The sequence below is a fragment of the Erythranthe guttata genome, chromosome 12, assembly GCF_056151865.1.
Source record: "Erythranthe guttata isolate IM_541 chromosome 12, IM_541, whole genome shotgun sequence".
NCBI lineage: Eukaryota > Viridiplantae > Streptophyta > Magnoliopsida > Lamiales > Phrymaceae > Erythranthe > Erythranthe guttata.
Window position 1 is genome coordinate 17,475,640 of NC_142544.1, and position 25,672 is coordinate 17,501,311.

At 36.2% G+C, this 25,672-nt stretch overlaps 6 protein-coding genes across 12 annotated transcripts; 2 read left to right on the plus strand and 4 right to left on the minus strand.

The window, feature by feature from the left end:
- The first annotated feature begins 29 nt into the window (after positions 1-29).
- LOC105967598 (serine/threonine-protein phosphatase PP2A-2 catalytic subunit) lies at positions 30-4,313 on the plus strand. Its single transcript, XM_012992204.2, has 7 exons — positions 30-170; positions 340-746; positions 1,818-1,932; positions 3,142-3,250; positions 3,335-3,412; positions 3,559-3,750; positions 3,838-4,313. The coding sequence occupies exons 2-7, from the start codon at positions 494-496 to the stop codon at positions 4,009-4,011; spliced, it is 921 nt and encodes a 306-aa protein (XP_012847658.1). The 5' UTR covers positions 30-170; positions 340-493; the 3' UTR covers positions 4,012-4,313.
- A 166-nt stretch (positions 4,314-4,479) lies between these two features.
- Positions 4,480-6,614, minus strand: LOC105967476 (structural polyprotein). Its single transcript, XM_012992074.2, has 4 exons — positions 6,391-6,614; positions 6,159-6,279; positions 5,469-5,729; positions 4,480-4,924 (listed from the first exon to the last, which is right to left on the minus strand). The coding sequence occupies exons 1-4, from the start codon at positions 6,600-6,602 to the stop codon at positions 4,808-4,810; spliced, it is 711 nt and encodes a 236-aa protein (XP_012847528.1). The 5' UTR covers positions 6,603-6,614; the 3' UTR covers positions 4,480-4,807.
- A 1,046-nt stretch (positions 6,615-7,660) lies between these two features.
- LOC105967652 (myb-like transcription factor family protein) lies at positions 7,661-9,722 on the minus strand. Its single transcript, XM_012992265.2, has 3 exons — positions 9,194-9,722; positions 8,860-9,068; positions 7,661-8,378 (listed from the first exon to the last, which is right to left on the minus strand). Exons 1-3 carry the CDS (start codon positions 9,468-9,470, stop codon positions 7,881-7,883), a joined length of 984 nt encoding a protein of 327 aa, XP_012847719.1. The 5' UTR covers positions 9,471-9,722; the 3' UTR covers positions 7,661-7,880.
- A 3,328-nt stretch (positions 9,723-13,050) lies between these two features.
- Positions 13,051-15,679, plus strand: CCB4 (cofactor assembly of complex C). 7 transcript variants are annotated; one of them, XM_012992223.2, is made up of 10 exons: positions 13,051-13,235; positions 13,314-13,480; positions 13,843-13,942; positions 14,062-14,135; positions 14,237-14,421; positions 14,508-14,578; positions 14,672-14,755; positions 14,971-15,109; positions 15,230-15,285; positions 15,419-15,679. In XM_012992223.2, exons 1-8 carry the CDS (start codon positions 13,134-13,136, stop codon positions 15,058-15,060), a joined length of 873 nt encoding a protein of 290 aa, XP_012847677.2. In that variant the 5' UTR covers positions 13,051-13,133; the 3' UTR covers positions 15,061-15,109; positions 15,230-15,285; positions 15,419-15,679. The 7 variants fall into 7 exon arrangements, with proteins under 7 accessions (XP_012847677.2, XP_088682175.1, XP_088682176.1 ...); XM_088826046.1 differs by having other exon boundaries at positions 13,073-13,235; positions 14,971-15,093; XM_012992224.2 differs by having other exon boundaries at positions 13,077-13,235; positions 15,374-15,679.
- Positions 15,634-17,838, minus strand: LOC105967616 (glycosyltransferase family 92 protein RCOM_0530710). Its single transcript, XM_012992222.2, has one exon. It carries the CDS (start codon positions 17,654-17,656, stop codon positions 15,818-15,820), a length of 1,839 nt encoding a protein of 612 aa, XP_012847676.2. The 5' UTR covers positions 17,657-17,838; the 3' UTR covers positions 15,634-15,817.
- Positions 17,839-18,979: 1,141 nt separating this feature from the next.
- Positions 18,980-22,199, minus strand: LOC105967662 (histidinol-phosphate aminotransferase, chloroplastic). The gene is made up of 10 exons (XM_012992278.2): positions 21,862-22,199; positions 21,471-21,767; positions 20,972-21,055; positions 20,719-20,873; positions 20,522-20,619; positions 20,305-20,413; positions 20,054-20,211; positions 19,804-19,946; positions 19,379-19,519; positions 18,980-19,300 (listed from the first exon to the last, which is right to left on the minus strand). Exons 2-10 carry the CDS (start codon positions 21,735-21,737, stop codon positions 19,169-19,171), a joined length of 1,287 nt encoding a protein of 428 aa, XP_012847732.2. The 5' UTR covers positions 21,738-21,767; positions 21,862-22,199; the 3' UTR covers positions 18,980-19,168.
- Between the last annotated feature and the right edge of the window lie 3,473 nt (positions 22,200-25,672).

Genomic DNA, 25,672 nt, shown 5'->3' on the forward strand with positions numbered 1-25,672 from the left:
TCCATTTCATTTCATTTCATTTGGAGTTCATTTGAGTTTTATTTCGTTTCCATCATTTGTTATCAGTCCTACACACAACACAAACGATAACCAAATCTATGCACACATACAACACACAGACGCTCACATAGTCACATATATACATCCGCCTCTTCTGTATCTATCTATATGTAATCAACACTAATGTTTAAAAAAAAATATTTTCTCAACCATTTCTGAATTTAGATTCTCTCTGAAATGGAATCGGATCTTACAAATAGAAAATCATGAAAAAGTACACCAATTTTTTTTTCTAATTTTTACTGATTTTTTTTTTCTCTCTCTCTCTCCGAAATCTAGATCTCAGGTGATCGGCCGGCAAATCAATTTCCTTCTTTGGCGTATTTAATTTTTGAATCTCCGGTTCGAACTTCGGATCGAGGTGCTGAAAAATTCAACAGCTGAAAAGAGTAAAAGGGGGTTTTTGTGTTGTTTTTTGTTCTTAATTAAAAAAATGCCGGGACATGGGGATTTGGATAGGCAATTAGAGCAATTGATGGAGTGCAAGCCGCTATCAGAGGCGGAGGTGAAGATTTTGTGCGATCAAGCGCGGGCGATTTTGGTGGAGGAATGGAACGTGCAGCCGGTGAAATGCCCTGTTACTGTGTGCGGCGATATCCATGGCCAGTTCTACGATCTGATCGAGCTTTTCCGGATTGGTGGCAATACTCCGGACACGAATTACCTCTTCATGGGTGACTACGTTGGTGAGTTTTTTTTGTTGTTTTTGCTTACCTTTTTTTGGTGAATTAATTGAGGAAAGCTGTTTGCTGATCTGTATGTAGGTTGGATATGTATGAATTTAATGTTAGGTGTGTTCAAGATAGTCCTGTGAGTTGGATAAAAACATGGTTTTGCTCTTGATTAAGGGTTGAGTTTGGTGGTTATGGAGGGTAATATTGGAAATTAAAGAAGTGTTTTGAATGTGAGGTATGTTTAATTTAATCTACTAAAGATATAACCTTGTGATGTCTGACTTTTGTTTTGAATATCTATTTTCCTAAATCTTGAAATTAAAACAAAAATTGCCAACAGGAACTGGTTCTTTTGCTAATTGTTTAATTTGATTCATCCAATGATGCAATTATTAGCTTACTGTTTAGTTCGTCTTTATACTAAATATTGGATATTAGTTATTAAGTTTTCAGTAATGCTGACGAACTAAATAGAGCTTTAAAATTGACAATGGGGACTGATTTCGCCTATGTGTTTATTTCTCTTAGCAATCGGTGAAGTTAGTGGGTACGATAGAGGAAATGGTTCAAAAATTATTGGGAATAGTTTTAGTTTGAGCTAATGAGTTTATATGATATTGATGTTGAAATATTTTGGTTTAGATGGAAAAAGGGCAAAAGAAGAATGATTGCGTATGCTTTCAATTTTTGTGAAAAGAGTTTGAATGCTACGTGTTCAACAGTATTCGGTGAAGAAAAAAAGTAATTTGTGCATGCACATAAAGAGAGAGGCTTTTCTATTGGTTCGGGTTCATATCATTCCTTATAAGCCACATGAAGCTTCAGTATTGGTGTTTCCTAGCGAAAACACGGGATTGTGTTTTTCAAATAACCAATTGCATTAAGCCATGTGCTTTTAAGCAGGACGTAAGTTTGTGTTAATGTGCTGTCTTTATTGAGTCTAATTTAAAAAAAAAATGGGTTGGATAAATCCCTCCGTTTTAGCTAAATATATTAATAGTTTTTTAGCTTTGTTATGATAGTAGACCACAACATTTGAAGTCTACGATGACATTTTACTAACTAAGTATTCGGTTAATGCAGATCGTGGGTACTACTCAGTGGAGACTGTCTCACTCTTAGTGGCTCTGAAAGTCCGTTATAGAGACAGAATCACAATCCTTAGAGGAAATCATGAAAGCCGACAAATCACTCAAGTGTAAGACATCTGCCTTCTCTGATGTGGTGTGCTTGTGTTCAAGGCTCTAGGCATAAAGGTGACCTAGAGCCTTGGGCCCATGACACGCGCCTTTTCAAAATTAGGCGCATTATAGCATTTTGTTCCCTATATAATTCTCAATGCCCATCTCACAAAAAATAGAAAAAAAATCAACACACAATTTCAACAACTTATAGATGTACAAATAGACAGGATGGGGGGAATTGACACAAGGACAAAAAACAAGAAAGAGGGGAAGCATGGGTTGGGATTGGCCTGTAGTGTAGGGAAACGAAGAAAAGATAATGCATAGGAAAAAAAAAGAAACAAAAAGAAAGATAATAAAAACATGCATTTAAGACTGGGGTCCGAAAGAAAAGGCGGAAAACAAGGGAAAGAAAAATTTACTCCCAGGTTTCTATGTTTGACGCTCTGAGTTTAATTATTTTTTCGGCCTTCAATAGCTGCATGGCACGTGCCACAAAACCTTGTAAAATGCACTGTGGTTGGTCTAGGACCTCACCTCTGTTATTTAATTTCATTGTACTCTGAAAGAAATACTATACATGACACAATAACATAGTCATTATAATGTACCTTATTTATAACTTTGGCTAAAGGTTAGCATATTAATACATTAAATAAATGTCTTGAGTTTGCGTAATATCAGTGTGGAGCTCAATATAGAAACAAGTAAATTCAAATGAAAAAAAAGTTAGGTTACTGATTGAACACTCTTTTGCTTGTTGGATCTCTCTTCTCTTTCTTCTGTGGTTCACAGCTTATATGCTCTATTCTAAGTGCTGCAACTGTATGGTCTTTAGTACTTGCTCTCAGATTATATTTAATAGAACTGCAAGAAATTGGTTAGCAGTGTAGGCTAAGTATTTCAATTTTCACAGTTGTATAAATAAACACCACTGGTTACAGAAAATGCGATAAGGCTGGTTTGTGTATGCAACAGAGTATACATGATGCTTACAGTATGTTCCAAACTGACAGCAGTTCAAGTCATGAAAAATCAGTTTGTGTGCTTATTTTCTGAAAAATCAGTTCATGTCGTGAAAAATCATCTCACATTATGATATTGCTGAATGATTATTATATATATAGTTTTTCCCTCCAAAGCTTATTTTTTTCCGTATTCTCATTTTTCAAATTTTGTGTCTTTGATGTCAAGATTATTCATGCACTTGTATCGTGTTCCAGGTATGGGTTTTATGATGAATGCTTGAGGAAGTATGGCAATGCCAATGTGTGGAAGTATTTCACCGATCTCTTTGATTATCTCCCGTTGACAGCACTAATCGAAAGTCAGGTCTGGATGACAAATATACATATTCCTTTATTCAGAATTCAACATCTCTATTATTATATCTGATGACTTACATTTGTTCTGTAGATCTTCTGTTTGCATGGAGGTCTTTCACCCTCCCTTGATACCTTAGACAACATTCGAGCTTTAGACCGTATACAGGAGGTATAAGTCTTGTATGTGGTGGTGTATTATTCTTTACTGCATCTCAAATTTCTCTCTCCAAACATATATAAAACAATCTTCTTCGGTTTGATCTTTTTTTCCTATACAACTTCGCTTATCAATGTGTTTGTTGGTTGACTGGGTAGGTCCCACATGAAGGACCAATGTGTGATCTCTTATGGTCTGACCCGGACGACCGTTGCGGTTGGGGAATATCACCACGTGGGGCCGGTTACACCTTTGGACAGGACATAGCTGCTCAGTTTAACCACACCAATGGTCTCACTCTAATTTCAAGAGCCCACCAGCTTGTCATGGAGGGTTTCAACTGGTGTCAGGTTTGTACATAGATACATATATATGTAATATAAAAAGAATAAAAAAAAATTATTATTATTAATAATCATTTCGTTTCTGATTTGTAGGACAAGAATGTGGTGACAGTTTTCAGCGCTCCAAACTATTGTTACCGATGTGGGAACATGGCTGCGATTCTTGAAATTGGGGAGAATATGGAGCAGAATTTCCTCCAGTTCGACCCTGCACCTCGGCAGATTGAACCAGACACAACGCGCAAAACTCCAGACTATTTTTTGTGAACTCTCAGGTGCAGTTATTTTACTGTAGATGTGTTTGTCTTAAGAGAAAAAAGGATTGTTGTTTGAGGATTATAATGTCTACATCATTCTTTTGTTTTGGGGTTTGCTCTACTCCTCGATTTGGTTATGTGCTCAAGATATTTGACGGAGGGTTTACGCGACCATCGAGTATTTTCTCTTTGTATATTTATTTTATCTTTTTTTTTTCTTGGGAGAGGAGAAAAAGGAATGATGGCATGGTATATTGATGTTCTGTAATTTATTTTGTCCTTGGAATTGTAGGAAGCAGTTTTTCTAACCTATGTCAGTTTTCCACCACCTTTCTAGTTAACTAACAAGTATCCGTATGGTGTTCAACTTAAAATACATTTATTCGACTAAATCTTTTCTTGGCACTTTCCGAAAAAATTCAAATTTCTTATGAAGTAGTTCCAGTTACGGTCAAAATAACAAATCGAAAAAATGGAATTTTAGAAATTTGAAATTTCCATCACACCAAGTTGAGTAATCACTGTTTCACAAGTAACAAAAGCACATACAAATCTAGGTTGAGCTATTACAATTTGTCGAGAATCGACTTTATATATAACATTCGGGAACCACTTCCACATAAGATAGCTCGTTTAGTACCGACTCAAATAGTTAATAACAAAACGCCACAAGGAATTTGTAGTTTGTGTGAGTTGTAACACCACGTATAAAAGGAATTTACAACACCCCTTCACATTATAACAAAAAAAAAAAAAAGAAAAAGAAAAAAAAACAGTTTATGTAAAGTCGTAATTCGTAGTGAAACTTAAAACCTAGGATTAGTTGGGAGCCTGACCGGTGCACCACCTGCTGCAGCACTACTTCGTTTCCGCCTCACATATATAAACGAGCCACTGCTTACCAGCAAAGCCAGCATTATTGCCTGGAAAGAAAAATAAAGACAATACAAATGAATAGAAGATGAACTCAGTGAATCGAACATATCTCGAGTAAGTAATTAAACGTTCATGCGAACTAAAGCGGAGTTGGTTAAACTTGAAGAAACTGGTTCTCTCTCTCACGCAAATAGCTAATCCCAATAATCCATCGTTAGAGATAAATTTCGTATCTACCGACAAACAAGAATACGCTCTATCAAGACTCATTTTCACTGTTGTCAAAACGAAGTTCATTAGCTCCTTTAACTGCCTCGTTTCCCAATCTTTCTAAACATTATTTCATCAATTTTCCTAACGTGTAGTTTTCTTTCCTGAACACGAAAAAACCAATCTCAGCCTGTTCTGTTACTCTATTTTCGTTTTGATGTCATATAACAAGCGATAAAGAATTTATTTTACTATAACAATTCTTATAATACCATCAATACATTTAACTTTCTCGTTTCAATTAAATCCCTTCGTGTATATGTTTCCGAAATATAACCACTACTTTATATATATTACTTCGATATTATTGTACGAACTTACCTCAAAACCAAGCACCGACAATTTTTCTTCGTTTACTGCAGGTATACAGCTTCTGTAAGTGGCATAAGAACCTTTCGATTTGGACGAATCACTCTTCAATCTTCTTTGCCTAGACGAAGAAGTGATTTGCTCATCAGACTCGAGAGTGGATCGTTTTTCCTGCGCCTTTGAACTTTTTGCATCTTTCGAATCAGAGCCGGAGGGCACGCATTTCAAGCGAATGCGATATCCGGTTTCGCCACAGTGGTATTTTTCGTCCCTCTAAGAAACAGCATCAAACTAGAAAACCTTAACACACTATTATAATATAGGGAATGATGGGGCAAATAAAATGTTGTGCAGAGAGCATAAAATTCCAGTTCCGATTAGCTGAGTCGTTTTCGTAATCCGACTAATTACATTCATGCCATCATATATATATATATATATATATATATATATATATATATATATATATATATATATATATATATATATATATATATATACCCACAAAAATTAGAAACCCTATAATCAGAAGCAAAAACCAAATCCTAGCACGATTCTGAAAATTAATAGCAAATTAAAACCCAAAAAGAAATACACACACACACACACACACATTGAGAGAGAGAGAGAGAGAGAGAGAGAGAGAGAGAGAGAGAGAGAGAGAGAGAGAGAGAGAGAGAGAGAGAGAGAGAGAGCAGGCACCTTTTCAGAGCGAGCGCAGGGTATGCAAGGGCCCGAAGGAGAGCAATCGAAGGTGACATTTCCTCCATTTGGGGTTTCCTTAATACCCATCAGACTTCTCCCTTTCATTGCTGTTAATTCTCTGTAATTTTAACAATCATCAATTCATAAATCAAATCTCACAAACAGCATTAGAATTCGACATAAAAATCCTAACTTTACATAAACGAAAAAGAAAAGGGTTTTGACTTACGAGAGCGATACTTGGGCGGATGTAAATAACAATAGAAAGAAGACGAGAGGTGGTATTAATGGCGGTCCGATAGAGTCGATCATTTTGTTTTCCCTCTGTACTTTCTTCTTCTCTGGTGCGAGATCTTGGGTGTTAATGGAATGAATTCGCAGATCGATCTCTCTTTCGAAATATGAAATATTATATATACGACCCCAACTGATTTTGTTCATTCCATTTTGGTCCCTGTAATGTTTGATATCCTTATATTGTTCCAAATTTCTACTTACGGTCTGACCTCGATAAATTAATAACCTCGTTAAAATAATAATTTTTTTTATTTCGATTCGGTAAAAACACTCTAATTTTTTAGCTCGATTATTAATATTTCTATAAATTAATAAAATTTTACTTGTCCCCACTATATTAATTTATAGAGGTTTAACAACTGTTTTAATCGACAGTTTATTTTTCAATTATTGCATGGATTAATGATACATGTGCATAATTAATTTGGCCCATGAGAATAATTTAAATTTTTACATGGGTTAAAAAGTTTTAAATAAAAAGCCCAAATAAGCAAATTCATATTGCAAATACGAAAGATCTCTCAACAAACATTTGCACTTAGTTATTATCAAATGAAGATTTAATTTTGATAATTCATCTCAAGAAATGTAAATATACTTGCTGGAAATTGAGTTATCAAAAAATTAATCGCCTAAACATCCAATTAGAAGTTGATATGTGGCAATTACAAATAAAACTACCCATAAACTTCCAATTGATAATTAATTTGCTAACCATGGTTGGAGTAGATGTATTTTAAATTAATATTAAAATATTATCTCAAATATCAAATGAGTATTTAATAACTCAAATTACTGAGTTATCTCTGTCCGAATAAAAAATGTGAAAAATATATATATTTTTGTCTCTCTTTCTTTTAATTAAAATAAATAATTGGAATTATTATTAATATCCTACAATACACGTGTCTGCTCCTTTGCCCCAAAGGACTATTAATATTAATTTATTATGCTCGTAATAAATACAAACATAAACTATGTCTGTATCTGTTGAGATGTCAAAATTGGAGGCCCTTTAAACGTTCATATTGAATAATAATATATTTTCCTTCTCAAAAAAAAAAAAATAATAACAATAATAATATATTTTCCATTAACAGAGAAATCGAGAAATAAAAAACAACAGAAATCCCACATGACAATTATTTATTTAGCTACAGACAAAGAAAGAAACAACACAGAGATCCCACACGAGAACAAACTTAGTGAAAACGACAACCACTTCCACAGATCTCCTTACACTGTACAATAATAATAATAATACAATCATCAACTATCCTCCAAATTAAATAATCTAATCCAATCTAACTAAATCCATCTTGAAATAAGAACACATTACTGAAAAGTAGTAACAACATATTACCCAACTTTACACCACAAAGATCACTATAAACATTTTATCATATAATTAACAACTTCCCATCAAGCAACACTAATGATGCTATCCCCACCACTCCCATTAAAGCTTGAGGAAGCAGCTGGCATTGCTTGGAATGCCGACACGTGCCGTCCAGGTGGCGGCTGCTGCTGCTGCTGATTGGACGGTGGCGATTGATGTGAAGATATCGACAAATTGAGCGACAGAGATGGAGGCGGCTGCTCGAAGGTGGTTGTGGTCGTGTTGTTTAGGTTCAGGTTGGCCATTTTGGTAGATGGAGGGACTGGTAAAATAGGAATTGGCCTGATGGGCTTTGGTGAATTGCTCAGCTGATTCAACTGTCCAAGTGTCAGATTTTTTTCGATCGGATTTTTTTCGTTAGCGATCGGTATTACTAAAGGTGTGATAGCCATAGGAAAAACAGAAACGGGGAAGCTTTCGAGATTTTGGCTAAGGTTGTCTTGTTGTTGTTGTTGTTGTTGTTGTGTTATTATAAGAGGCTGAGGTAACTTTTCTTGATCTTGAATTGCAGAACCGACAACCTGTTGAGTACAAAACGACACGGAGTTAAGAAAGACAAAATAAATAAAAAAATACCGAAAAAGTCGGAAGCAATAAAACCTGCAATTATCGACGAAATCAAGACTTAAAAAATCCAGAGATAAAAGATGATCAGCTGCTATTGACCAAGTTTATTACTTTATTGTAGTGGAGGGGCTACTAAAACTTATTATTGCACTAAAATTAGGTTGCTGGTGATAATGTCACAATCAAGACTAGGTCATATGCAATTATTCACTAAAATAATAAGAAATTAATGCAGATCCAATTCCAAACTGGTCCTATTACTTTTGTCACTACTACTCTAAATTAAATGAAATGAACAAAAATAGAGAAATTCCTATTTAGACACAACCGTGGGACGGAATTAATCATCGAAACAGAGCAAATACTCAACATAGAAGTATTCAATTATAACTTTAAAATGATAATTTTTAAAATAGGGGGATTTTTGGAGCATACTGCGTCGGTAGTTATGTCGAAAAGACTGGATCTCCGGCGCCGCCTGTTGTGGTTGTTCCGGCGGAGGAAGTACTTCTGAGCATGGCTAGCAACTTGAGTAGGTGTTCTTGTTTTGACATAGTTCCTTGAAATTCCTCTCCAATCTCCTTTCCCAACGTTTTGCAGACCCAGCAGGAAAAGCCTGTGTTCCTCTTCACTCCATGGCACCCCTACGTAAATAATCCCCAAATCGCAAATCAATTTCCAATTTTCCACACAAAAAAAAATAAAAAAAAATCATCTAATTGAGTTAAGATCACATTAATTTTAAAATCAATTGAGCAAGCGATTTTACCTCTTTTCCGCTCGCGGTTTCTGCCGGAGGGGTGAACGACGTCGTCGGAAGCATACCCGGCGGCGGCATCGTTGGTGGAATCCTGTGGCTGCTGATCGTACAGAGCCAAATTGTTCATACTAGCACTCTTCCTAAACGATCCTTCCATCATAACTCTCACGCCGAACAGCATGAAACCCTTACCGCCGCCGCCGCCGCTGACCTCCGAGAACGTCCGCGGGCTCTGGGCATCGTCCACGGCGGAGTAATCCGAGCATCTGCTCTCCATCGCCGTCATCGCCGTGAAGAAAATGAAGCTTAAATTCGGCCAATTTGCGATCGGGGGAAGGAAAAATGAGAAGACGAAATGGGGTTTCTGTGTGGTGATGGAGAAGAAGTTATAAACTGTTTCTAGTTTACGTAGCAGTGAGGGCTTTGTTTTTGTTTCAATGTCCAATCAGATTTTGATGTGTTGTCATCAACTTTTCATTACCCAGGGAAATTATCCGCTGCTTCGACGGTGCACCGTAACACCTTCTTATAATAAATATTACTAGCCCAAGTTGGCCAAAGTCCAAACTGACATAAATCTAAACAGTCGCGCATGTTAAGTGATTTAGGCCCTGAGAATATATATTTCCATATAAACACTAAGAACTCTATGGAGCAGTCTCTTGAATTCTCTGAATCTTCTATTATACAAAGCTGATTTGAACGTCGGGACCAATCTCGGCGCCCTAACGACCTTTGTGCCAAAGAGTGTCAGGGAGGAATTGCAAAATGTGACGTGGAATCGTACCACATCATGCTTGAATAAATCAGACGAAGTCATCGGGTTTCGAGTTTTGTCCAACTCAATTTATAGTTTTAATTTATTAGCTTGGGTACGGACGACTCATGATCGAATATCGCAAACGCTTAGTGTGTCTTTCGTGACACCACCAATTGATTTTAAGACAACTGATAGCACATGAAATCCTACAATTGATATCAGAACCAAAGTTAACAGATTCGATTTATTTTCTAAAATCTTCGATAAACAAAAGAAATGATAATATTTCATAGAAAAGGAATTCAAATTAATTGGACAACAACAAAGTTTCATGAAAGATGAAATTATTTTTGAAAAAACATCAAAGGGCATCTTATCCAAATATACGATAATGTTTTACTTGGTGAAGAAAGTCTCTTTTGAATATTGAAAAAATAAAGTCTTATTTGAATAAAGCGTGTAACATCGAATAGTGGGTGTGGTGCACAAACACAGGATTATTCCTCCACCGAGAGTTGAGTTTTAATCAGCAAACAATGATTTATTTAGACCTAAAACACCACGTAATTGACAAAATTTTGTTTGGTTGCTTGCTTATGAAATTTCCAAATTAGAGAGACATGATTCTAATTGGAGCTGCTAAAAAGTCTTGTTTGTAATATCATATATTATAATTATTATTTTATTTTTCAAATAAAAAAATAAAATAATAATAAAAAAAAGGGGATGGTGGAGGAGAAGGGTGGATTGTATACCGTCAAAAAAGCATATTCCCTCGAGACTCAACTTTATATTTGGGGATGGATGGATGGCTTTGGCTAAACACCATTGGTGGTGGGTGGGATTTGTGAGGATAAGCCCATTTTTGACCCCACCCACCAATATCCACTTTCACTCACTTCTTTTCAATCCATCTTTTTTTTTTTCTTTAGTGATTTTTCTTTTATTCTTTTCTAAATTATAAGATTATTAGATGCCCTTTTTACTATATTTATGATTTTATAATTAGTGAAATTGTACAATGAAATATTATTTGATGAATGTAAATCTGCAGTCAATCATATAGGTTTATGGGGTAAACCTACAATCTCGTATTGTAGATTACAAATCACACGAGAGACGACTTAAATCACACTAGGTTAATCATATGTGATAAGGTCGACATAGCGACCGCTGACAAAAGAGATTTGAATTTGGGTCATTTGACACATGCTCACCTGCTGCTCCAACCGCTAGGTCATTCCTTGGTGGACGAGTAACGTATCTGAGTTGTATTTTGATCGAAGATGCCCAATTCAAAGGTCTCGACATAAATCCTCGTAAAAAGCTCATGGAAAAAAAAAACATAATAAATTAGCAAGCACTTGGATCTTATTAGGATATATTGCATGCACTTTTACTCATATCTTTTGAGATGGAACAAGAGTCACTTGACCTAATTAAACAGGTGACTAAACCACTATTAGCACTATCTCATATAAATTATAATCCATGTGTTTTTTTTTATAATTAATTTAATGGAATTTGAGAAATCCTCAACTCATTTATCATCTTCTAGAAATATGTAAATTGCGTGTAATAGTGTCGATTAATATATGTTGTCACTTTCGCAAAAGAAAATATCGATTTTACATACTCAAATAACGGGATTTATGTTTCAATTTGACACTATTTTACAGTACTAAGACATGACTGTGGTCAAAATCGTAAAATTGCTGGTCCCGCCACTGATCTTGTATTATTGTATATATTATACATATACTAATTTTAATCTTGCATTTAAAAATTAGTTAGTTATGTACTCTTTTTACAAAAATATTGTTGCTTATCTTCTATATATACATATACTTATAAAATGATCATATGTATTGTAATTTATATGAATTGTGGTCCTAATAAATTGGCATTAACATCAAAAACTTTTATAGTGAGAGCGATTTCAATTTTGGTTAGTTGTGTTTGTATACACGTGAATAAAAATGGATTTTTGAGTTGGAGAAAATTGCAAAGGCTGTTTCAACGGACCATATTATCGTCGACTTCTCCATCGTTAGAGCTCCACAAGAATCGGGTGGTTGCTACATGTCGCTTTAAAATTTATGACGGTGGACCAATTAAATCCCTCAATTAACATTTAATTATTGTAAGGTTAAAACATATTTTTTCTGTAGATTCATTCGGTAATATCATACCAAACTGTACCAGAATTTCGGTGCTTCAAAAAATTGTATTGCTTATTGAACCGAACTATTCGATTCGGTACGGTTTTGTATAGAAATTTATTCAATTTTTTCGGTTCGGTAATAAAACCGAGAATAGATTTTAGTATTTTAAAAAATGTAAAAACAAATATATTTTTTAAATTAATTAATTCTTGAATTTGACATTCAAATTTTTAATAATCAGCCCTAAAAGTAAAATGTGATTATTATCAATAGAGGCTAATTTGTAAATAATAGGAGACAATATCAATCTAAAAGTTTTTATAATTTGTTATAACCTTAAAAAATTTGAAATAAAATAATTTAAAATAAAAGAGAAAAAATAAATATTTATTAAATATTTTGGTATTCGGTACGGTGCGGTATACTAGTAATCAATACCGTACACAAAATCAAATATCGGAATTCTAAAAAATCTTTACCGATTGGTGAATTTTCAATTCGATATTTTCCATGTACCGAATTTTCGGTTCGATTAGGTTAGGTCGGTTTACCGGCCGAGTGAACACCTATAGATGCTCACCATCTAGCCAAATGGGACAATGGTATGCAAAATTGTGAATATTGAAGTTTATAATATAATAAAAATAGAGTAAATTTTTGTTGTAAAATAAAGAGGAAGGATGATAATGTCTTAAAAAAATAAAAAAATGTTATAATTGATAAAGTTCTATTTGGATGTAAAAGTTTTAAGTTCAGAGTTTAGGGTCCAATTTTGTTTAACTTAGGAAACAAAAGGACCAAATTTGAATATATTGCATTATCCAGGGATCAAACGGTGAAGTTTCTGTTTGGATGTAAAAGTTGAAGTTCAGAGTTTAGCGTCCCATTTTAGTTAGCGATAGGAAACTAAAGGACCAAATTTGAATATATGGCATTATCCAAGGACCAAACGGTTAAGGCTCTGTTTGGATTTCATCGTAGTTGCAATACTTCCAAAAAAAAATAGTACACCAACCAATCTTCAATGGAGGCGGGAATTCTCCTCCGTTTAGTTGTTCCGTTTAACCCACCACGTCGCCGTTTCACTTCCCGCCGCCGCTCAATTAGGGCTTCTCTCAACCCACAGGTACAGTACAATACACGCAATTCATTCATTCCCTTTTTATTTGCTGAAAATTAACTGAAATTCTGTTCAAAATGGAAGGGAGGGTATCAAGGGCCGAAGCCGAAGACCAATTGGGTGGCGGATTGGGTGTCCAAAAACGACGACGTTGCGCGGAGCTTGCCGATTTACGTCGGCGGCGTATCTCTGTTGGCCGTGCTCTTCAACCGCACAGTTTCCGGCATTGCCTATGTTGCTGACGCCAGCAGGTAGGTATATTCAATTACATGTTGGTTCTGAATTTATTTAATTTCCTTAGTCACGTTTGATTCGCTTGATTGGCCTTGATTATTTTATCAATCAAAGATCAATTTTTTAATTTGGTTGTGTTGATTGGCCTTGATTAGTTTATCTCTTCCCTTGATAAGGTTTTTGAAGTAAAATACTAACTTCCCAAGTTCCGAGTGTAGTTCGTTTTACGAGTAAATTGATGCGTATTCTACTTGCTGATCACTAATATAACGAGCATCTGTCGCTTGATAGTGTTATCTTCTACATCATATTTTCTTGTTTATCGTTTGTATATATACAATGAGTTATAGCTATAGGCCCCTCTAAATTTTGCTGGCAGTTCACAGTCTCGAGCGGATCTGTTGACACTTGGTCTAGCTGTGACTAATATTTTAAACGGTCTTGTGTGGCTCTCGATTCGCCCGAAATCTATTTATGCGGTGAGGAATCTTTATATCGATTCTACTTTATTCTCTCTCCCTCTTGAGAGATGGTTCTTTAGATTTAGTTTTCGCAGTTGCACAAAACATTTTTCAATCTTCGATGCTTAAATTTTCAGGTAAATCCCAACGGGGTGGAATGTCGAAGAATATACCCTTACCTTCCCGATTCTGTCGTTTCCGAGTTACTGTGGTATCAATCTGAGAATGCACTTAATTAAGAATGCATTCGTGAATAATTCCATGTGCTGAAAACTTTGAAACAGAATACTTTTTATTCTTGTCGATTCTCAGGGCATGGGAATCTCTATCAGATGTTACATGCTGCAGGTCTCTTGTTGTTGTTTACGATAGCATCTGCATTTTGCAAATAGGGTTTGCTGATGTTTCTCAATCGAATGGAAGCAAACCTATTGCTGTAGATGCTGACAAATTAATTAAAGGACCCCTTTATAACGCCCTCGCCAAATCGGGATCACGTAAGTTTTATTTCGTACGACAAGCCGTCATTTTTTTTTAACGGCCTTTTGTTGTTGTGTTAGAAAATATTTTTACTATGTTTCAGAAAGTTACTTAGCCAACTTGTCACTGTATCCTGGGAAATCGGAGCTTCCGTTTCTACCTTCGAACACACAGGTTTATATCGTTTTCGTACGTTTTTAATTAAAAGTTGCTACGTGTACCAGTTATTCTGAAATAATTTATTCTGGAAATATTTGTTGTTTTCAGGCAGTTATATTGCAACCACTTGGTGATAAAGGAATTGCAATAGTTGGTGGCGACACAATTCGGGGATTCACTACTTCCGACCAGGTATCTGTTTTGTTATAGTTCTTTTTTTCCCGTTTCATTTCAATCTTTATATTTTCTCGATTCGACAACCTGTATGTACATCAATGTGTGTGTGTGTGTGTGTGTGTGTGTGTGTGTGTGTGTGTGTGTGTGTTTCTTTTCCAGAAATGCATTGTTTGCCTCGTTATCATATAGTCTTTAATGGTGGAAATTAAATTATTTAAATGGGGTTTTAGGCATGGATCACATTAATCGGAGAGAAGTTAGACGCTACACTGGCAAAAGCGGTAAATGTAATGCCATTGACACCGCAAGAAAAAAGCTAAACAATCGAATTCAAGGCCAACTTATGATGCCTGGTGATCACATTCTAAGGTATTTTTTTCTAAACACGAGTTTATTTCCAATACAACGCACACTTATTATGCTATATATGCCGCACCTACTTTGCTGATCGATAACAGAGATCTTTCTTTATGTAATATAAAATTGTAGGGATGAACTTTCATGCTGATGATATCATAACAAGAAAATCAAGCTTCATATTCCAGGTTCTTGTTTTTTTTTTTGTTCTAAATTACCGATTTGCTTGTCGACGCTTTGCGTTTTGCTATCAAATCATGTTTTATTTTTCATTAGCATGGCAAATAGAGATAGTTAAGACTGCACTGTTTATATCTCCAGTTAAGAAGATGGCTCCATTTTTTAGCAGCATCGGGTATTTATTTATCCGATCAAGATTTTGTGGACCGAGTTTCAGTTCCGGACCGAGTTCTGTCGTCGAAGATGCTAATTATAGACTGACCCTTTCAAAACCATGGGACATCATTTTTGCTCCAAAGGATTTTCTACTGTAAATTCTAGTGGATTTTGTATTTTTTTTTAATTTATCAAATATTGTGTAACATGCTTTATATAAATTCCATTAATTTTGTAATCCAAAAATTACATCCTCACCAAGAAAAAATTACAGCTATCTAAAATCCTATATCTAAAGCTACAAAAAAACAAGAATCTGAAACAATCAACAAAAGAATATGACTATTATTTTTCTTTCATTTACAAATCCCCCAAACAAGTTGATCAGTCAAGAGCAGATTTCACCTCCCAAGGCAATAAACCAGTCGAAAAATCAGCCAAATTCGACAAAACAAAATCCCTAAGCCCCGTGTCAAAAACCTCACAGAATCTCCTCGGCCAATCAGGCGGCTCCACGGCCTCCCGCCCCAAACCGGGCGCCCTATCTCTCGAGCCTTCGTTTTGATTCTCTCTCCAATCAACAACATAAGTAGCTACCCTCCTGTAAAACTTGGCTCTGAAAACCTCCCACACTTGGTACTTGTAGTGATTGATTACGGCCACACTCTCCGGCAAATTCAAGTACTTGAACCCCTTCTTCAGATGGAAATGGTGCACCACGTTCAAAAGGGTTTTATCCAGCGCATCGGGCCTCACGATTGATTTGTGCCTCTCTGGACTCTGCAGCCTACACGTGTACCCCACCGTAACCCCCTGTTTGGGCCTCGATTTCAGCCCCGACGGTCCAAAGCTATGACAAGTCGTTCGTATTTCTCCTATATTACTACCACCACTTCTTGACGACGATGATGATGACGTGGACAAGTTTGACACTAAAGTTCGAAGCGAGTTGGGTCCCGCGTAGCCCAAGTTCCGGAAGCTTTGGTGCCCGCGAGTCGAGTATGGGAAGTAGAAGAATTCGTCCACATCCATGAAAGAAACCCAATGGCATTCGTCTTTTGCTCGAAGGGCACAATGGGAAAACCCCGCTTCTTGAGTCTTGATCCACGGCCATAGATGCCTCGTGACGTTGAAATTTTCGTTTTCAAGTTCTTGGACGACGTCATCGATCGCATCATCGCTATTATTATCGTAGACGAACCATCTCTCAACTCCGAGCCAAGCGTGGTACGTAATCCACTCTCGAATGGCGGAAGCTTGGTTCCACACCATAGTACACACACAGAGCTCGTATTTCCTCCTACTCTTTCCGTGGGACCCTAGACTTGAAATCTTCGCCACGGAAGGTATAATGAAATCTCTGCCATTGATGCGGTGCCTCGATCCGACGGTCACACGAGCGCCTCGAATATGATCGGGATTTTCTTGAATGCTCGTCGGCAACGAACACCTCACAATCTCTTGAGCGGCGGTCAAAGCCTTTGTTTTGAGGATAGAGTTGCCATTCTTGTCCTGTTTCCGCAACCGAAAATGGCAAGTGAATCCGCTTGGATCCGATTCTTTATCGGCCCTCAGATTCAATCCCTTCACAAAGACGATTACTGTGCCGCCATCCAGGGCGGCGGCGTAGGAAAGATTATCCCAAGAACAAGAACTCAGTGTCCAATTACTCCTGAAAAAGATTCGATTTTTACCACGCCGCCTCAGATTCAAATCCGCCGAGTAATTCGCAGATGGGAGTGGGCACCGAATTACAGACCTAAAATCATCGTATTTATCTACAGAAAGCACCTTTTTAACGGAGAAATTAAGGCTGCTGAACAAGGTTTTGCCAGAATAAACGCATTCGAGTTCATCGGCGGCGGCGGCGGTGTCCTTGGTGAAACCATCATTCTCGGCGGCCACCAGTAACAGGACGTGATCGGGGAACAAAACCCGGTTCTCAATTTGAAGTGGGAATGGAAAACCGGCGACCGGTTTAGAAGTGGGGAAAGTAGAAGAGTTGGAGGAGAGTAAGGGTAAGCTGGAAACCACTAAAACAGGGCGGAAGAGAGACGAAGAACTGAACGGAATTTTCGTGAAGGATAAAAGATAAATAATTGCGAGGAAACAGAAGCACGAGACGAGAGATCTTACTGACAATACACGCACGAGAGAAAACGGCGTCAAATCGGAGTGGCGGAGAATGCGTTTTCTCTTGCGGCGTTGATCGGAGGAGTTCATGTTATTTTTTCTAATTTCTGCAGATCTGCCGCCGCGCGCCGACAGCGGTTGTGGAGTTGAATCTTCTTCTTCTTGGTGGTGGTTAGCTTTATTGCTCCGGGTAATCGGGTAAAATGACGTAGGCACTACAGAAAATTTCGAAATGTTTAAAAATATATTTTTATATTTTGCATTTTAACAATAAAAATAAAATGATTAATATATATTAAATTCATGTGTTTTTAAATCTAAATGTAAAATTACAATTATATGCGAAGAGTGGTCCAGCCCACGCCTGCTTGCCAAAGCTGACTTTTGTGTGGAATACAGACACACATGAACGACGTCGTTTCAGATATATATTTTTTGCTTGGAATTAATTTCAGTTTTGTTCTTATTTGCTTTTCTTGGCATGCCTATTTACCAAGACATGTATTTTTCTTTGTTTCTAATTTTAGTAACAAATTATGGTAACTTATAAACCAAAATTCAATTCATCTTTTTTATTTTTTTTCAATTAAGTTATTATTCCGCAATATACACATATACCTATTTTTCTATGAACTTTATTTACAAGTATAAATTACAACCACCCCTGAGGTATGGTTAATTTACAAAAAAAACCTCTCTTGTTTGGATAATTACATCTACCCCCTCAATTATGATTTTTTCTTACACCTCCACCCTTATGGTGTCAAATTCAACATAATCATCTAGATTTCTTGGAATGTGCTCTAGTTTATACTCGTTTTGTGTAAAAATACAGTTTCTGATGCAACAGAATCTCATATATACAAACTAAAAAACACATATTATGATCATCTTGCTTCAAATTGTAGAGTTCGTATGGGATAAAATGGGTAAAAAAGTGATAATATTCCATATAATCTCGAAGATTCCACTAAATTTGAAACCGCAAGGGCGGACGTGTAAGAAGATTTATAGTTGAGGGGGGTGATTGTAATTACCCAAACTGGAGGAGAGTTTTTGTAATTTGACCATACCCAGGGGTGGTTATAATTTACACTTAATTACAATAATAATGTAATTGATAAAAAGGATAGAATAGTGGTTTATTATCCACTAGTAATTATTTATTCACAATGAAAACAAAAAAGTGGGGACAAACCAAAAGCTAAAGCCCTCACTATGTATGGACACTCTATTCTGAATTATTAATAATTATTATTACCATTATTTAGAACCTTTTTTATTGGGATTTGTCATTTAATTGATAAATCATTTCCTTTGTTTTCCTCTTCACAAGAAACTAATTTATGTCTAGATTCTGAGTTATCTATACATATTTATATAATTGAGTAGCATAATAATAGCACATGGAGCTTGGTTTGTAAACCCTAATGCATGTGACTTTGAAATTCCTTATTCACTTTTTAATATGGAATAAAAGACAAGAGAAAATATTCGAAAATAAATTTTCTGAATCAATAGTGTGTTGTTGTTACCTCTTAAGCAAATTTTAAAAGATTGAGTGATTTTTACTCACAAATGTTTGAATGCCAACTTGGGTGGTTAATAGAGGCGCTTGAGAGACTCCATCAAAGCATCTGTATGCTCCGGCTTCCCCACAGAAACACGAACGTAACCGGCTAATTCTTTGTTACTGTAGTGACGGATCATCACTCCCGTTTTTGCTAGATCTTCCTGCAATTACAGCTCTTGCATAAATATTTTGTTTTATTTTTCAAATAAATGAATATATATAGAAGACGTTCGTCGTACCTTCAACTTTTTAGCATCTCTTCCAGATGTAACCTCGCAGAGGATGAAATTGGAGTAGCTCGGGTATGGGTTGAGGAACGGCACTTCTTTCAAAAGCTTGAACAGCCTTTCTCGTTCTTGCACCAAAGCCACTTTCACATTCTGGACATAAATCGAAACATGTAATAAATACTCCTTTCTTTAATATTTTAGTTAGACATGCAATGCACTCATGGAAATGGCCCATTCAGTGTCCTACCCTTTTTACCAACTCACCGGATACGGGCAGGGCAAGGGCAAGGGCAAGTCGATCGACCCGAACCCGTATAATAAAAAAAATTGAACGATCCGACCCGGACCCGTCGAACCCAACGGGCCTCAACCCGTTGCATAACCCGTGCGTATGTCTTAATTTTGGGTATATAACAGTATTGAACGTGCGATACCTCAAGATAGACGGGATTCTGTAAAGCTGCACATGCTGCAAGTTCAGCAGCTACAGACACATTGTATGGCTGCTTAGCTCTCCATAGGAACTCGATTATGCTCAATGGAAATGCTCCGTATCCCACTCGAAGTCCTGCTAAAGCTGGATCATCACAATATAAACCGTTACTCATCGATTGTTTCGAATTCATAATGCATGTATACCATTGTAATTAACATAGAAAACATTTAAAGGATAAATGACAGTACCAGCTCTTTTGCTGAATGTGCGAAGGACGATTAGATTCTCGTACTTCTTCACCCATTTCATCTTAGACTCGATTCCCGCGAATTCAATATATGCTTCGTCCAGCACAACCAATACTGGCAGGCCGAGTATTTTCAGAAGCGTTTCATCGTCAATTATGCTGCCAGATCAAAATCGATGTTACATATAGGAAGTGAAAACTCAGTCTGTAGAAGCAGAAATGAAAAAAAGAATATACTCGAAGTAAAAATACCTTCCATCGGGATTGTTTGGTGAGGTCAGGAATATACATTTGGGTTTTTCCTGCTCAACAACGTCAAAGATTCTTTTCACATCCAAGCTGAAATCTGGATTCCTAGGAACTGCCGACGGTATAAGGTCAGAGTTAAGGTGGAAGTATCAAAGATGGCAAACAAATTACTCATGCAAAATCTATAGTTGGCATAACATATAAGTAAGGACAAATTTACCCTTGACAACCAGTGCTGCGTTTACAGCTGCATCGAACTCATACATTGTAAAAGTTGGTGGGCAGTCCAAAATCTTGTCACCAGGTTCTAACACGCATCTGTAGGATCAATTCAAACAGAGACGCAACAAAATCAGACTCGAAAAAAATAAAAACTTCAAATGCAGAAATCCGGAAAGTAGTTATAAAGTTACAGACCGCATAATCAAATCGATGAGTTCATCTGCACCACAGCCAACGAGAATATGCTCAGCTTCGACACCAGAATCTTCAGCAAGTGCAGCACGCAGTCTACGGCTTTCAGGATCGGGATAAATATATGGGAATCTCATCGAACCCAAAGCTTCGAAAACCTAAAAAACAATGCAAAAATATAAGATAATGCCTGCACGAGGGACAATTCTTTTTTATTACATCCAAAAACGAGGAAGCTAGGCTATGTTAGCCATACCTCTGGAGGTGGACCGTATGGATTTTCATTTGCATCTAATTTCACAATATCCTCTGGCTTTCTACCAAGACGAGTAGACAAAACCTGCATATCCAACATTAACATTTTATAAGTAAAGACTCGGAAATTCGTGTTCTTCGAACCGATAATACATTCAAATAACAAGTTCATAAGTTTCAAAATCAATCGGATTCACCTACTTCAGAATGGAGTGTTGAAAATGCATGAATTTTACTAATGCACAGAGGAAATTTTAGTGCAAATTGAAGTGAATATATTGGATAAGTAATCAACAGTTGGCTTCTTCCACAAACATAAAATCAAACAGTTGGCAGGCAACATCAAATTCATTACAAACTATTTGCTAATATGCCTATCATGTCTCGAATTACATCGCATTAGAATGTTTCTCTGATCATAGTTTCAAGTTCTTTCATGTTGTTGCTGTCGAGATTTATTGAAATAAAAAATGAATACTGAGACGTGTCAAGAAATTGACCTCGAAAGGTAGAATAGGTTGATAAGCCGACAATTGACGGAGATGGGGGCGAATAAACGAATCTCCGGTCAACGAGCGGACACTCTCCTGTTGGCCGTCCTCTTTCACCGGCACGGCGGCGGCGGAAGAGGAGGACGCCGGCGGCGGGACCATAAATGTAGGTTTAATCCGCCTAGGCTTTCCCTCAAATGAAGAGCAAGTGATACTGGGTTTGGGCCTTTCGACGCAAAGAGATGAAGTCTTGCCGAACAAATCAATCACGCCCATGTATAATTAATTAATCAATTTCTTCTCGCACTGCAGAAATAAAATTTCACTGATCAATCAAAATAAGAATCGATTTGGGGAAGCATGAATTTTGTGTGACTGTTGCGAAGGTGAAAAGGCAGACCTTTTTTTGAATGTCGAAATGTTGTAACCCTAAAACCTCTGAGGCTATGGTAGTTGGTAAGATCAGTGCGAGCAACCCCACACTGGTTTAGTACAAGACACACAAACTGTGGTGCAACGGACAAAAAATTGTGTTGCCCCCTAAAATCTTTTCCTTTTCTAGTTGGCCAATTTTTCTTAATTTTAATTTTGCAATATCATCTTTTTGTTCAAATCGGACGGAATGGATCGGAAATGGCTTTTTCGAAGAAGTTTCAATTTTTTTCGGAAGTAAAAAATGGGTTCCGAATTCTGTTCTATAGAAGTCGAAATGCTAAAATTCATTTTAATTTCGGAATCGTCCTGATTTCGCAAATTACATTGGTTTATAATCACTTGTTTCATAATATTTTTTTTTATCTTTATTAAAAAAATTTGCAAGAAAATAAAAGAAAATCCAACATAAGTTATGATACCAATTAATCTTTTTTAAGGTTTTAATAAATAAAAAATGCAACATAAAATTTATGATTCCAATTAATATTTTCTAAGGTTTTAATTTACTTAACCCTTCGTTATTTATATTTTTCTTTATATAAAATATAGGGGCCTTAAGATATTGGTCTCTGGTGACAAAACTTATTTGAACTAAATGGCAAGTCAAACTAAAACTTTGCTTTACATCCTTTATAAATTTCATTCCAAAAATGCCCTCCTATACAAAAAATAAAATTTGCACCAAGTAATATTTAAATTGCATTTATCATTTTTTATTTTACATTTAACAATTTCATTTTTTTTTTTCGTATTTGTTTATTTGTCTGATATAATATTGTAAATTAATATTTTCATATTTTTTTAATTTTCTTTGTATATTCTTAAAAACTATTTAGTTGATTTTTATCGAAAAATGCAGAATATGAATCACAATATAGTCACCCATAGTTACGTAATCGTTTATAGTCATCTAAGTCATGTATCCAACTTCATCGCACACTCTTAATATATGTATATCACTTTCATCCGTAACAACTTATAGTCACTTGTAGTAATCTGTAGTCATTCGTAGTAACCCATAGTCACTTGTAGTAATCCGTAGACAACTATAGTCATCCTAAAACCCTAGATACGCCCTCTTGAACCTTAGCTTCGATCTTTTGATTCACAACGCCGTCAGACCCCGTAGACTACCGTAGTCATTTTGAAAAATTCTGATTTCACCCTTTTAAACCCGAGCGCCGCCAGCAGACGAAGACCGACCACCATTGAGCCGTCATCGCCTCGTAAGAAATTAGACACACATGTACCATGAATTCACAACCAGCCCTAGTCGCCGTCGAAAACGTGCAACAAGCAGATCAACGATGTCGAATCAGCAACCCTTCCCTGCTGCCCCATAACCAGACGCACAAACGGTGATGCAATCGCCCCTTCCGCACCAGACCTAGGCGAGTCGAGGTCCGCAGCGCCGCCATGCAAAGCTTTTCCAGAATTGCCGCCACCACTGATTGCAGATCTGTTGTTCTCCTTTTCAAAACATAAAAAACAGATCTACTAAAGATGCATAAAAAGGGAAAAAAACAAAAAAAACAGAGTAAAGAGGAGATGGTGGGTGGAATAATATAGAACGAGAAAAAGAGAAAGAGAGAGAAGATGAGGAGGTGTGGCGGCGCAAAAGAGAGAGAGGGAGAGTAAGGAAATTACGTGATATTTTATTAGGTATATTAAGGGTATTTTGGGGTTAAAAGAATGTATATAAAATTTTGTTTTGAATTAAGGATTTAGTTCAAATATTCTAATTGAGGTTGTCATTCAAATCTAATTAGGTTTGATTTAAGGGGTGTCATGCATATTACCCATAAAATAGGGCCCTTAAGATATTGGTCTCTGGTGACAAAACTTATTTGAACTAAATGGCAAGTCAAACTAAAACTTTGCTTCACATCCTTTATAAATTTCATTCCAAAAATGCCCTCCTATACAAAAAATAAAATTTGCATCAAGTAATATTTAAATTGCATTTATCATTTTTTATTTTACATTTAACAATTTCATTTTTTTTTCGTATTTGTTTATTTGTCTGATATAATATTGTAAATTAATATTTTCATATTTTTTTAATTTTCTTTGTATATTCTTAAAAACTATTTAGTTGATTTTTATCGAAAAATGCAGAATATGAATCACAATATAGTCACCCATAGTTACGTAATCGTTTATAGTCATCTAAGTCATGTATCCAACTTCATCGCACACTCTTAATATATGTATATCACTTTCATCCGTAACAATTTATAGTCACTTGTAGTAATCTGTAGTCATTCGTAGTAACCCATAGTCACTTGTAGTAATCCGTAGACAACTATAGTCATCCTAAAACCCTAGATACGCCCTCTTGAACCTTAGCTTCGATCTTTTGATTCACAACGCCGTCAGACCCCGTAGACTACCGTAGTCATTTTGAAAAATTCTGATTTCACCCTTTTAAACCCGAGCGCCGCCAGCAGACGAAGACCGACCACCATTGAGCCGTCATCGCCTCGTAAGAAATTAGACACACATGTACCATGAATTCACAACCAGCCCTAGTCGCCGTCGAAAACGTGCAACAAGCAGATCAACGATGTCGAATCAGCAACCCTTCCCTGCTGCCCCATAACCAGACGCACAAACGGTGATGCAATCGCCCCTTCCGCACCAGACCTAGGCGAGTCGAGGTCCGCAGCGCCGCCATGCAAAGCTTTTCCAGAATTGCCGCCACCACTGATTGCAGATCTGTTGTTCTCCTTTTCAAAACATAAAAAACAGATCTACTAAAGATGCATAAAAAGGGAAAAAAAACAAAAAAAAACAGAGTAAAGAGGAGATGGTGGGTGGAATAATATAGAACGAGAAAAAGAGAAAGAGAGAGAAGATGAGGAGGTGTGGCGGCGCAAAAGAGAGAGAGGGAGAGTAAGGAAATTACGTGATATTTTATTAGGTATATTAAGGGTATTTTGGGGTTAAAAGAATGTATATAAAATTTTGTTTTGAATTAAGGATTTAGTTCAAATATTCTAATTGAGGTTGTCATTCAAATCTAATTAGGTTTGATTTAAGGGGTGTCATGCATATTACCCATAAAATATAACATAAGTTATATTATGGATTTACAAAATATATCATAAAAATTATATTACAAATTTTGAAAAACCATAGAAATATTCAAAACTAAAATCGGATCGAAAATCAGAATTTCTAGTAATTTTATATATCAATCCAATTTCCTTTCAAATAAATTTGGAAGAATTACAAATCAGAATAGAAAATATGGTTCCAAATACGAATATTTTCGAATCGAAATTAACAGAAATTGAGATATTACATACTGATTTCCACCCCTAAATTCTTGACAGTCAAACCAAATATGACTTCCTTTGCTTATGGGCTTGTAATTTAAGAATGGGCTAAGGAAAACAAAAGCCAGCCCGGTCATGTAAAGATTTTTGGTGGACTTGTAATAAATTCAAAACAAACTTCAAGTCTTCGGTTTGTAATTCATAATTTCATATGCAAAATAAAATGAATCCGCAGCGGTATAAAGTTAAACATCTATAAATTAATATAGTCGAGACTAACAAAATTCTATTAATTTAACGAAATATTAAATTATCGAACTAATAATTTAATACGTTTTCACCGAGTCGGGACCAGAAGAGGTTATTAATTTATCGAGATTCTACTCTTCGTGCAATTCTCATTTATTCAATTCAGTACTAACATTCCTGAAATCCATTTTTGCTCGAGTAGATGATATCAAGCTATAATTGTGTTATTTAGGCATGGTTAAAGTG